Genomic DNA, 11,050 nt, shown 5'->3' with positions numbered 1-11,050 from the left:
ATTGGAATTGGTTCCAGAAAGGCTAAATTCAACCTTCAGCCAAAATGACCCAGAAGTCCATTTTCCTGGGAAGGATCCAGGTTCCTTATCCACGCCGGGTTAATATTTTTTTAATCACGTGCAAAGAACAGATTCCCCACCCCTTCTGTTGGGTCTATTAAATTTTGGGTAAAAGGGGAACATCAAAACAAACTCCTTTTAAACTTCAGTCCCGTATACACCCATCTAAATTTATTCAACCACAACTAGAAAATGCCTCACAATAATCAAGAGACTACATTTTACATCGAAAATTAGGACACCGATCTTGGAAATGTTGCAAATGCGGGATATTAGAACAAGAAGATCTAAAGCAGCAAGGTCCAATCTTGGTAACGTTTTAAGACTTGTGGACTTCCAACTCCCAGAATTCCCCAGTCATGCTGGTTGGGGAATTCTGGGGGTTGAAATCCACAAGTCTTAAAAGTTGCCCAACTTAGACACCCTTGGTGCGAAGCGTCCTGAATTGATTAAAAAAAAAAACGTTTTCAGTATTACAAAGAGGATAATGCTATACCAAGCTGGTACACGGTCTGGGCTGCTTCTATAGAGAAATCCAATCTAGGACAATAAAAGCAGCCCATCTCAATAACAGATTTATTTATCTTGTTTTGGTTGCTGTCAGCATTTGATGGGACTAAGATGGCCAAAGTAGACCCCTCGTGATTCCATTTTTAAAGCACATGCTAACAAACCCAACTGGTAGACCCACAAGATAAAGAGTTTGGCAAAAGAGGATTATCACTGTTCGTGGACTATGTATTTCATTAGCTCTTTCCTTGTTACTAATGATCAGAAGAAGCCGATAGTTGCCAACGGTGAGAATGGCTGAGTTGTTCGCCCCAACTTATGGCACACAGACATGGACTAAGAATCATCGCAGGAGCATCTAAGCCTCATGAGGGCTCACCTGTCTCACAGTTCCTCCCAGAAGAAATCTGATTTCTTACAAAAAAATTCCAGCACAGCAGAGAAAAATCAGTTAAAGCCAGCTGCTCAGACGATTGGTCATATGGCGTCTATGGCTCCATGCCCATATTGTCAATACCAACTTTCCTTTTCTTGACCTGTAGTGGAAGAGCATGATGTTTATGGAATATCAGGAAAAAGAGCATTATATGGTAAAAGGCACATTTGTCCAATGGGAATTGCATTTATTCACTCTTAGGCTAAGCCACAATTCAATTCCAGAATTGGTATCTGGTCAAATTTTGTTAGAACAAGAAAAGGCAGCTTTTAAGTTTGTCCCACCAACAGATTTTGTTCCGCGAGGTCCTCTTAACTCATTGTTGGGTTGGTGTTGAAGCTGTACTGCACCCTAGTCTTTCTGAATTTTTTTTACCCCTTTGTATGGAGAAAAAAGAGGACTACACATAGCACTAAAAAATTATGCTACTGTTGAAAGGCTGTCAAAATGCCTTTCTTCTGAGGATTCGATTTTCCCTCTGGGAGAGCTCCAGTGCAAGGATACAGACAACTGCTTGAAAGCTGGATCTTTTTTAATTTTCAGGAAGGCAAGAGATAGCAAGAAGTCTGCGTTCCTGGGCTAGCTAGCTTTGTATAATAAGTCCCTGATTTTTTATACCTTTTCTCCTTTTGTGTGTGTGTGCTTGTGTTTGTATTTCTTAAATGTTTTAAATCCTGTCAGGGGTTGTCTTCATTTCTGCCGGAGGGTAAACTTTCAACACTACCCATCTCACTATCCAAAGCAACTTATGATGCACTTTGGGGGAATGAAAATATGGCAAAGTTTTTAGAAGCAAAATGGAAGAAACGATGCCTTCTGAAAGTTGGGTTCTCAGAGGACCCTGGCATTGGAAAGGATCATTTAGATCTGTGTGTTTTCATCCCTGCTCAGAAAACAGTGTTAATTCCAGCATTTCTGATGGACCAATGGTCCAATTTCTGCTTGAACGTACACAGTGAAGGAAGACTTCCTATCCTCTGAGGGGTTGGGGGGGAAGAGAGAAACCACCCTCCCAAACCGGAGGCCTGAATCTGGTCCCACCATTAAATGTGCAACTCCAGGCCAGGCCTTGCTGAAGCTGCTTACCTTCTTGTATGAACTGGGAGCATCACAATCACAGCAGCAACATCGGATCAACGCAAGGAGGCCCAGCAAGAGAACCATCCCTGGGGGAAAAAGAATATGGATCGGTCCCTGAATTTATATCCAAAACCAGGATGGCTTCCTTCTCCATCCTGGTTTCCATCTCACAGAACATAGAGTCATCGGGTGGGAAGGGGTCTTGGGAGTCTTCTAATCCAAGCCCCTGCCTATCAGAGGTTACCCCATCCCATTCTGGACAAAGGGTTGTCCATTCTCTTATTAAAAGCCTCCAGAGATGGAGCACCCACAACCTCTGCGGACAAGTTGTTCCCCTGGTTAATTGTTCTCACTGTCAGGAAAGTTCTTCCCGATTGAATCTCTTTATAATAACCTTCCACCTATTGCTTCTTGCCCTGCCTTTCTGGTGCTTTGCAGAATAAGTTCAAAATACAGGTAACATTAACAGAGTTGGAAGGGATCTTGTAGGTCATCTAGTCCAGCCCCCCCGCCCAAGCAGGAGACCCTACACCATTTCTGACAGTCTCTTGGAAGCGTCCAGTGATGAAGCTCCCACAACTTCTAAAGGTGACTTCTATTCCATTAGTTGATTGTTCTCACGGTCAGAAAATGTCTCCTTATTTCCAGGTTGAATCTCCCTTGTTCAGTTTCCATCCATTATTCCTTGCCTGGCCTTCAGCTGCCTTGGAAAATAGCTTGACCCGCCCCCTCCTCCTCTCTGTGGCAGCCCCTCAACTATTGGAAGACTGCTATCCTGTCTCCCCTGGTCCTTCTCTTCCCTAGACTAGCCAGGCCCAGTTCTTGCAACCGTTTATATTTTAGCCTCCAGTCCCCTAACTGTCTTGGTTGCTCTTCTCTGCACTTTTTCTAGAGTCTCAACATCCTCATCATTAAGTTACTCCCCCTTTTCTCTGTGGCAGTCCCTCCAACTACTATCATGTCGCCTGTAGTCCTCTCAGACGTTAGACATACCTAGGGGTGGGATTCAATTTTTTTAACAGCTGGTTCTGTGGGAGTGGCTTAGTGGGCATGGCTTGGTGGTCATGTGACTGGGTGGACATGGCTTGGTGGTCATGTTATTGGCTGGGTGTGGCCAACTCAATATCACTCACATCGAGGCACACATCTCCTCACCTAGCCTCATAACTGTGGGGATGCTGCAACAGTCGTAAGTGTGAAAAATGGTCATAAGTCACTTTTTTCAGTGCCATTGTAACTTTGAATGGTCACTCCACACAAGCAAAGGACCAGCAAAGGAGGAAAAAAACAATTCCAGAGAGGTTCCTAAGACAGGAAGTCTAGTCCTGCCAAGAATGTAATAAGGGTTAACGGAGAGGCAGTTTCTGTAAGCAACCCCAGAATGTTTCCTTCCTGCCTTCCTTACAGGATTAGGCCAGTAATTTCTTCTAACAACCGGTTCTCCGAACTGCTTAGAATTGTTAACAGTCGGTTCTAGCGAATAGGTGCCAACTGGTAGAATCCCACCCCTGGACATACTTAAACAAAGAAGCTATAGATATTGAGATACTGCTGATGGATGCAGGTGAAATAGTTTGCTTTATGGGCAGCTTTTCTTGTGTAGGAGGTTTTTCTCTTCCATTGATCTACTTTGTGCCTGTTCGGCTCCACCAAGCTAATTCGTGACTTTGTGGCTCTTGTTTCTTCCTAAACCCCTGCTTACATTCTCCTGGGAAGGTGCCATCTTTCTTCGAAGTACCAAACCCTCTCAAACCATTTGCACCATGCGGAGGCCCCAAAATTAGCAACTCCTGAAGCAGGGTGGCTGCCCACCCAAACTCTTCCTCTCCCTCCCTCCGCCTACCGATGAAGGTGAAGAAGATGGCAAAAGCCACGATATCCCAGGTGGTTTGGAAGAGCTGCTTGCTTTGCAGGCGTCCCAGAACATCGTTGATCTGCTGGCTGATGTCCTCAGCAACATCTCTGCCTGAAGTCCCCATCTCACGCCCTGCGCGCACCTGCAGCAATTCCGTCGGAGCTGCCAAGAGTGGAAAAACAGACGGTCAACACAACCGCCGATTTCTGCGAATCCCGGAAAAGCATTCAAGTTCAACCGTTCACGTACGATGAAAGGTTCGTCGCAAGACTGGAAGGGGAGAAGGAAGGTGTCAGGCTACATCTGAATGGAGAGAGCCAACTTCACGTGAAAGAGTGTGCATGCCTGCCGCTTGTCTTAGAATACAGAATAACAGCTGGAAGAGGCTTTAGAGGTTAGAATAGAAGGGAGAAAGACTTAGAATAGAAGAGAGCTGGAAGGGACCTTGGAGGTCTTCTAGTCCAGCCCCCTGCTCAAGCAGGAGATACCATTTCAGACAAGTGGCTGTCCAGTCTCTTTTGAAAAACCTTCATCACTTCTAAACATCTTTCCACTGATTAACTGTCCTTACTGTTTCTCTTTAATTCCAGTTGCTTCCTCTCCTCAATTAATTTCCAGCCCTTGTTTCTTGTCCTGCCCTCTGGTGTTTTGGAGGGCTTTTAGCCCACCCACCCCTACCCAAACAGGAGACCCTATACCCCTCCAGAGAAAGAAATGGTTGTCCCTTCTCCTCTTAAAAACCTCCAGTGATGGAGCATTCACAATTTCTGAAGATTAGGCATCCCACTGGTTTATTACTGTCCCTCTCAGGAAATTTCTCTTTGGATCTAAGCTGGATCTCTCCTCGATCTGTTTCCATCATTTACTACTTTTCCTGCTCTCGGGTGCTCTGGAGAACAGGTTGACCCCCCCCCCTTCTTCTCTGTGACAGCCCCTCAAGTGCTGGAAGACACTGTCATGTCCTTCCTAACCATGCCACCCTTTCCCCAAGTTTTCAGTTTCTCCTGCAGCCCCCCGATACCTGCAGATTCCTCCTTGAAAACAAACAAAGCTTCAAAATGAACAACCCACCTTCATTCCCCAAGTTCTCTTTACCTGCAACGGATTCCCCTTTGTCTCCCCAGGAGTTCAAAGCTCCAACGCCTGGCAGTGAACTCCAAGGGGAAAGTTTCCTTGGAAAAGGAGAGCTCCGACGAAGTTGGGAGGGAGACTCCGGGAAAACGCCTTGCAAAAGAAACGCACCAACCTAGAATGAGTTAAATAACTACCCACCACTCTTCAACTCCCGGGAAATCTTGGTCAGAAAAAAATAATCTGCAACTCTTTCTTGGACTGTTTTTTCCTGTGGCGACTATGGTGATAAGTTCTTCTTTTTGTTATTTTCACTTCCTTGTTCCCGTTTCTGCTTCAGCAAGAGGTTGATTTGCAACAGAGCCCAAGGTAGACACACCCTCTTCTCACAACCTAGGAAACAAAGAAAGGAAAAAGAGGAGGATCCAAAGGTGGACTGCTAATCAGAGCAGCTCTATTGACACAATGGTCTTCTTTAGGATCGCCATGGCTAGCTGGGGAATTCTGGGAGTTGAAGTCTTCTCATCTTAATGCTGCCAAGATGGAGAAACACCTGTTTTAGACATTCTCTAGCTCTTAGCTGCCACTTAAGGATCCTCTAGATCAGAGGTCTCCAATCTTGGCAACTTTAACCCTGGCGGACTTCAGCTCCCAGAATTCCTCGGCCTGCAAAGGAATTCTGGGACTTGAAGTCCTCTAGGCTTCAAGTTGCCAAGGTTGCAGACCCCTGCTTTAGATCTTCAACCTTGGAAACTTTAAGACTTGCAGACTTCAATTCCCACATTGGTTGGAGAATTCTGGGAACTGAAGTCCACAAGTTTTAAAAGTTGCCAAGGTTGGAGACCTCTGATCTAGATTTCAGCAGGTCAGACCAAAGGTATCACCAAGACCCCAAAATTACCCCCAATGTATTCAAGTAAACCTTGTATCTGGGCTTGCACAACAAAAATGAAGTAGGCTAAACTGTGGGTTGTTGGTTTCTACTTTAGAGCGTTGTGTGAATTGTGGAACCTTCTAGGATGATGTTTTCCAAACTTGGCCACTTTAAAAGCTGTGTGGACTTCAACCCTCAGAATTCCCCAGCCAGCATGTTGGCTGGGAAATTCCTGGAGGTTGAAATCCACACATCTTTTAAAGTGGCCAAGTTTGGAAAACAGTGTTCTGAGAAATAATTAAACTTCTCTTTGCAAGGTATGCATTAGCTCATCCCAGCATGGAGCTGTAACAAATCCTGCCTGGCAAATGCATCTCCTTTGCATTTCCAAAGAGCTGGTTCTCATTTGCCTATTAAAACAAAACAAAACATTGAAGTTGCACGTGAAACATTTTCACCCCAGTGCAGTAAATGTAAGAATCGGGAAGAAAAATGTAGGTTTGGTTATGGGAATGTCCAGCAGGGGGCGATGTTGCATTATTTATCATGCAAAGAAATTCTCTGTAAAGGTCATTTTTTATGGGTAGGTTCACATTAACAAATTAACAGAATTGGAAGGGACCTGCTAGGTCATCTAGTCCAATCCCCCAACGAATAGATATTACATCAAATTATGTTTAATAGGGGGGACCGTAAGGGATAGATATACACTGTAGGGATTCTGTACTTCCTGGCCCTTCTTTCGAGATCAGGCATCCTCAAAGTTTGCAACTGTAAGACTTTTGGACATAGCTGGCTGGAGAAATCTAGGAGTTGAAGTCCACAAGTCTTAAAGTTGCCAAGTTTGGAGACCTCTGTTCTAGATCTAGCAGGATCCTTGTGTACCTTGCGTGGTCCCTTCCTAAAATTTCATTTCTGTACCTCATTTTTACTGATTGTAACACAATTGCTTTTGTGCAGGCTCTCTAGGGCAACCTTGACAACTTCAAGGTGTGTGGACGTCAGCTCCCAGAATTCCCAATCCAGCAACTGTGAAATATCCACAGCAAATAAAAACAAATATAGAAGAGAGAGAGGGAAAAAAAAACAAGAAAGGAAATGAAAGAAGAAAGAAAACATACAATTGTGCCTTTCTCCCTTCTTCCTTTAGTTTAATGAAGAGGTGACATGATAGCAGTGTCCTAATATCTCAGGGGCTGCCCCAAAGAAGAGGGAGTCAAGCTATTCTCCAAAGCTCCTGAGGGTGGGACAAGAAGCAATGGGTGGAAACTCATCAAGGAGAGAAGCAACTTTGAACTAAGGAGACATTTCCTGACAGAACAATTAATCAGTGGAACAACTTGTCTCCAGAAGTTATGAATGCTGCAGCACTGGAAGATTTAAAGAAGGGATTGGATAACCATTTTTCTGAAGTACTATAGGGTTTCCTGCCTAAGCAGGGGGTTGGACTAGAAGACCTCCAAAGTCCTTCCAACTCTGCTATTCTATTCTATTCTATTCTATTCTATTCTATTCTATTCTACTCTACTCTACTCTACTCTACTCTACTCTACTCTACTCTACTCTACTCTACTCTACTCTACTCTACTCTACTCTATTCCTATCATCTTTTAAGTCCAAACAAACCAAACTGAACTAATTAGTTTGGCAGGGCAGGAACAAGAATTTCAGACTTGAAGGCATGACAAAACTCACATGGTTGGGAAGACCCCAGGAACACAGATAAGCCATGACATGATAAAGTAATGTTTGCCCCAAACAGCCTTCCACACGCAGCCTGCCTTTTTTATACACTGTGTTCCCAGCTGCAGCTAATGAAGGGAATCAGGGCCCTTTCCTCCCCCGTAAGCCACACAACCCGCATTGCTCTCTTCTCTGTTCCTCCCTACATGCCCTCGGATGAAGAGCGGGTAGGCCTGGGTCTTTCTCTGAATTCCTTCTCCCTTGTTCTACCTCTTCCCTGCTCTGCCCAACCAGACGTTGCCCTTCCCCAGTTTCCTCCACAGCCAATGGAGCCACACTCCTACTCCCTGTCAGCTGTTCGGCTTCTTCCTCAGATTCAGACTCTGGCAGGGGCATGACAAATCCCGTTTTCCACGGTAAGTCTAGGACACGACCAGGCTGAGCCTGAGGGAGGGGTGAAAGGCGTCATCAGTCTTGAATCCATTTGTGCTCACAAGAGCTCTAAGTCCAGCCCACCTTGAATTCCATTGACTCTTATCTACCACCAATTTGCGTGGACCGTTAGTAGTTCGGATTCTTGTAGAGAAGCTTGCAATACATCTTTGTATACCTCTTTGAACTGGCTGGAATTTCTGATTTCCCCGGTGCTTGACAGTAGACATTTCATTGCCTTTCCAACTTTCTGCAGATAATCATCTTGCGACATCAGAAGCAAGAAATCCTTGCTGTGCTACAGAGTAGTCCAAATATCAGCGTGGCATGCACAGACAGAGAGGCTGCCAATCAGTTTCCTTGGCTCGTCCCCAGTTTCCTTGCATTCATTAACCCAAAACATATATCTTGTTCTCAGAATGGCTAATTCTGATCTTAATTAAAACAACCAAACGTAAGGCCCCCGCAGCCATATACAACAGGCAATGAATGTTAAAACAGGGGCTTTTTAAAGTGATATTATGAAAGGATACATGGGAGGACTCAATTCCTTGTATTTTCTCACATTTTCTAACCTGGAAAGCAGGTTAGTGGGGTGGGGAGGGAATGGGGATTTTGCAGTAACCTTCCCTGCCACGCCCACCAAACCACGCCCACCAAGCCACACCACGTCCACCAAAGTCACGGCCACAGAACCTGTAATAATTTTTTTTGAATCCCACCGCTGGACAGCACCAAGAAAACATGGGCTGCTGGGAGATTAAATGACCACCTTTGAAGAAGGGCCAATCCCTTCCTTATCATTGTCATTATCATTGTCATGAAACCTGCATGCATAGGTCTATTCAGTTCTCAAGTCAAGTCAATCTTGACTTCCCCAAACCATTATCTTTTAAAGAAGACACATCTGATGACAAAGTGGACATCCAGACAGGTCTTGGTTGCTCTCCTGCAGCCACTGGAAGTTTTGGGAAGAAATATATTGTGATAAACTAGCTTGGTTTCTAACAGTGACAGTGGGAGGGGGAGCTTTTTTATTTGTTTTTAGTGGCTTCAATAGGCTTCATTTTACTATAAATTCAATAGCCTGTGCTGTGCTGTGCTTAATAGACTTCAATAAGTAGCATCTTATTCTTTACTTAGAGCAACGTTTCTCAACCTTGTTTGAGGAATGAATAAGGAAGGAAAAAAGAAAAAGAAAGAAAAAGAAAGAAAAAGAAGGAAAGAAAGGAAAGAAAGAAGGAAGGAAGGAAGGAAGGAAGGAAGGAAGGAAGGAAGGAAGGAAGGAAGAGGTAGGAAAGAAAGAGAAGGAAAGAAAGGGAGGAAGGAAGGAAGGAAGGAAAAAGGAAAGAAGGAAAGAGAAAGAAACAAAAATATGGAAAGAAAAGAGGAAGGAAGGAAGAAAAAAAGAAAAAAGAAAAAGGGGGAGGGAAGGAGGAAGGAAAAAGAAAAGGAAGGAAAAAGAAGAAGGAAGGAAAGAAAGAAGGAGAAAGAAAGAAAAAATAAAGAAAGAAAAGACAGAGGAAGGAAGAGAGAAAAAGAAGGAAGGAAGGAAGGAAGGAAGGAAGGAAGGAAGGAAGGAAGGAAGGAAGGAAGGAAGGAAAAAGAAAAAGAAAGAAAGAAAGAAAGAAAGAAAGAAAGAAAGAAAGAAAGAAAGAAAGAAAGAAAGAATCATATTGACTTGCTTCCAGGTTTATTAGCCGATGATAGAAGCACCACCGAACTGTCTGTTTTCCAAGACAGATGTTGCGCTGATCTAATCGCAGATTAAAATCCTGCCTAAGGAGATCCGAAATGAGCCTAGATTCGTGCCAATTGTTCAACAGATAATGTGGCAAATACGTAATTAGGAGGATGCGGTTTGGGGAGCGTCCATTGTGCCAGTAGAATTGGATCTTCCAAGAATGAAGGCATACTTCTGGGGTCAGCCCTCGATCACTCTCTTCCCCCAGGCTGAAAACATCCCAATTCTTTCAAGTTCTCCCTCACAGGACTACGACGCCATTTTCTACTCCGGAGGCCATCTTTGTTATCTTTTGAAATCTGTTCACGTTTTGGGGCCACCTTCAGAAAGGGAGCTCCCTAGGACCTGGACATTTCTTGCGAGATCTCCTAGAGGCAATCAGTTGTTTACAATTGTGTAAACCCTCGTTCACACAAAATGGATAGAGGCTGTTTCACAAGATCTAAATTTGCGCCTGCAGCATGGGTCGTCCTCGATTTCATGACTACATTTGAACCCCAAATCCCTGTTGCTAAGTGAGACGGTGGTTCAGTGAGTTCTGTCACATTTTAACAATCTTTCTTGCCGTTAAGTGACTCGCTGCAACTGTTAAGTTACTAATATGTTTGTAAAGTGAATCCAGCTTCCCTGTTGACTTTGCTTGTCGGGAGGTTGCAAAAGGGGACACATTGCAACCGTTGTAAATATGAATCGGTTGCCAAGCCTCTGATCATGTGACTCTGGGGATGCTGCAACGGTCGTAAGCAGGAGTGGGAGGTATAACTACCGGTTTGGAGATTTATGTTTTGCACTGGTTCTGTGTCTGCTGCTCTTCAAAGCTACCGGTTCTACAGAGCCGGACAGAACCGGTAGAATCCTACCCCTGGTCATAAGTGTGAAAAATGGTCATAAGTCCCTTTTTTCAGTACTTTTGCAACTTCAAGCAGTCACTGAGCGAACTGTTGTAATTTGAGAACTACCTGTACTTTAATCAGGTCTTCCTCTTCTATAGAAAATCCATCTTTTTTTTTTTTCAGAAATATGGTGCAAATATTTATATGTATTTATTTATTTACATGGCCACCTAACTCAAAGTAATGGATTTGGGGTAATGTATGAAAAGCAAAAAGGAGAAATAGCCAACTAACAAATACAAAAACAACAGATCACTTCCAGATTCACTTCTACAAAGACCATAAAGTGCTGATCAGAAATGAAATCTGTTTTTAAATTGGAGATTTCTACTCTTACCTTGACTTTAAAAGTCTGGAGAAAGCACCAGATCTCAACTACGAGTAGATTTACGGTCATAAGTCACTTTTTAAA

At 43.9% G+C, this 11,050-nt stretch overlaps 1 protein-coding gene across 2 annotated transcripts; it reads right to left on the bottom strand.

Annotated features, from left to right (window-relative positions):
• Nucleotides 1–197: 197 nt before the first annotated feature.
• SMIM22 (small integral membrane protein 22) lies at nt 198–5,389 on the bottom strand. Of its 2 annotated transcripts, none has more exons than XM_026704160.2 (4): nt 5,214–5,389; nt 3,930–4,103; nt 2,093–2,172; nt 198–1,106 (listed from the first exon to the last, which is right to left on the bottom strand). In XM_026704160.2, the coding sequence occupies exons 2-4, from the start codon at nt 4,063–4,065 to the stop codon at nt 1,059–1,061; spliced, it is 264 nt and encodes an 87-aa protein (XP_026559945.1). In that variant the 5' UTR covers nt 4,066–4,103; nt 5,214–5,389; the 3' UTR covers nt 198–1,058. The 2 variants fall into 2 exon arrangements, with proteins under 2 accessions (XP_026559945.1, XP_087768621.1); XM_087912495.1 differs by having other exon boundaries at nt 5,037–5,378.
• Nucleotides 5,390–11,050: the final 5,661 nt, after the last annotated feature.

The sequence above is a fragment of the Pseudonaja textilis genome, chromosome 14 (assembly GCF_049901715.1).
Source record: "Pseudonaja textilis isolate UNSWEBS1 chromosome 14, rPseTex1.2, whole genome shotgun sequence".
Lineage (NCBI taxonomy): Eukaryota > Metazoa > Chordata > Lepidosauria > Squamata > Elapidae > Pseudonaja > Pseudonaja textilis.
Note: the sequence above shows the minus strand (reverse complement) of the source record. Positions and strands in the feature narration are given on the sequence as shown.

Excerpts from the sequence above, each read along its gene's own strand:
- SMIM22 (XM_026704160.2), bottom strand. The coding sequence starts at position 4,065 with ATGGGGACTTCAGGCAGAGATGTTGCTGAGGACATCAGCCAGCAGATC. Across the intron at positions 2,173-3,929 it reads CATCTTCTTCACCTTCATCG|GGATGGTTCTCTTGCTGGGC; the intron begins GTAGGCGGAGGG and ends TTTTTCCCCCAG. Across the intron at positions 1,107-2,092 it reads CTCCCAGTTCATACAAGAAG|GTCAAGAAAAGGAAAGTTGG; the intron begins GTAAGCAGCTTC and ends CTTCCACTACAG.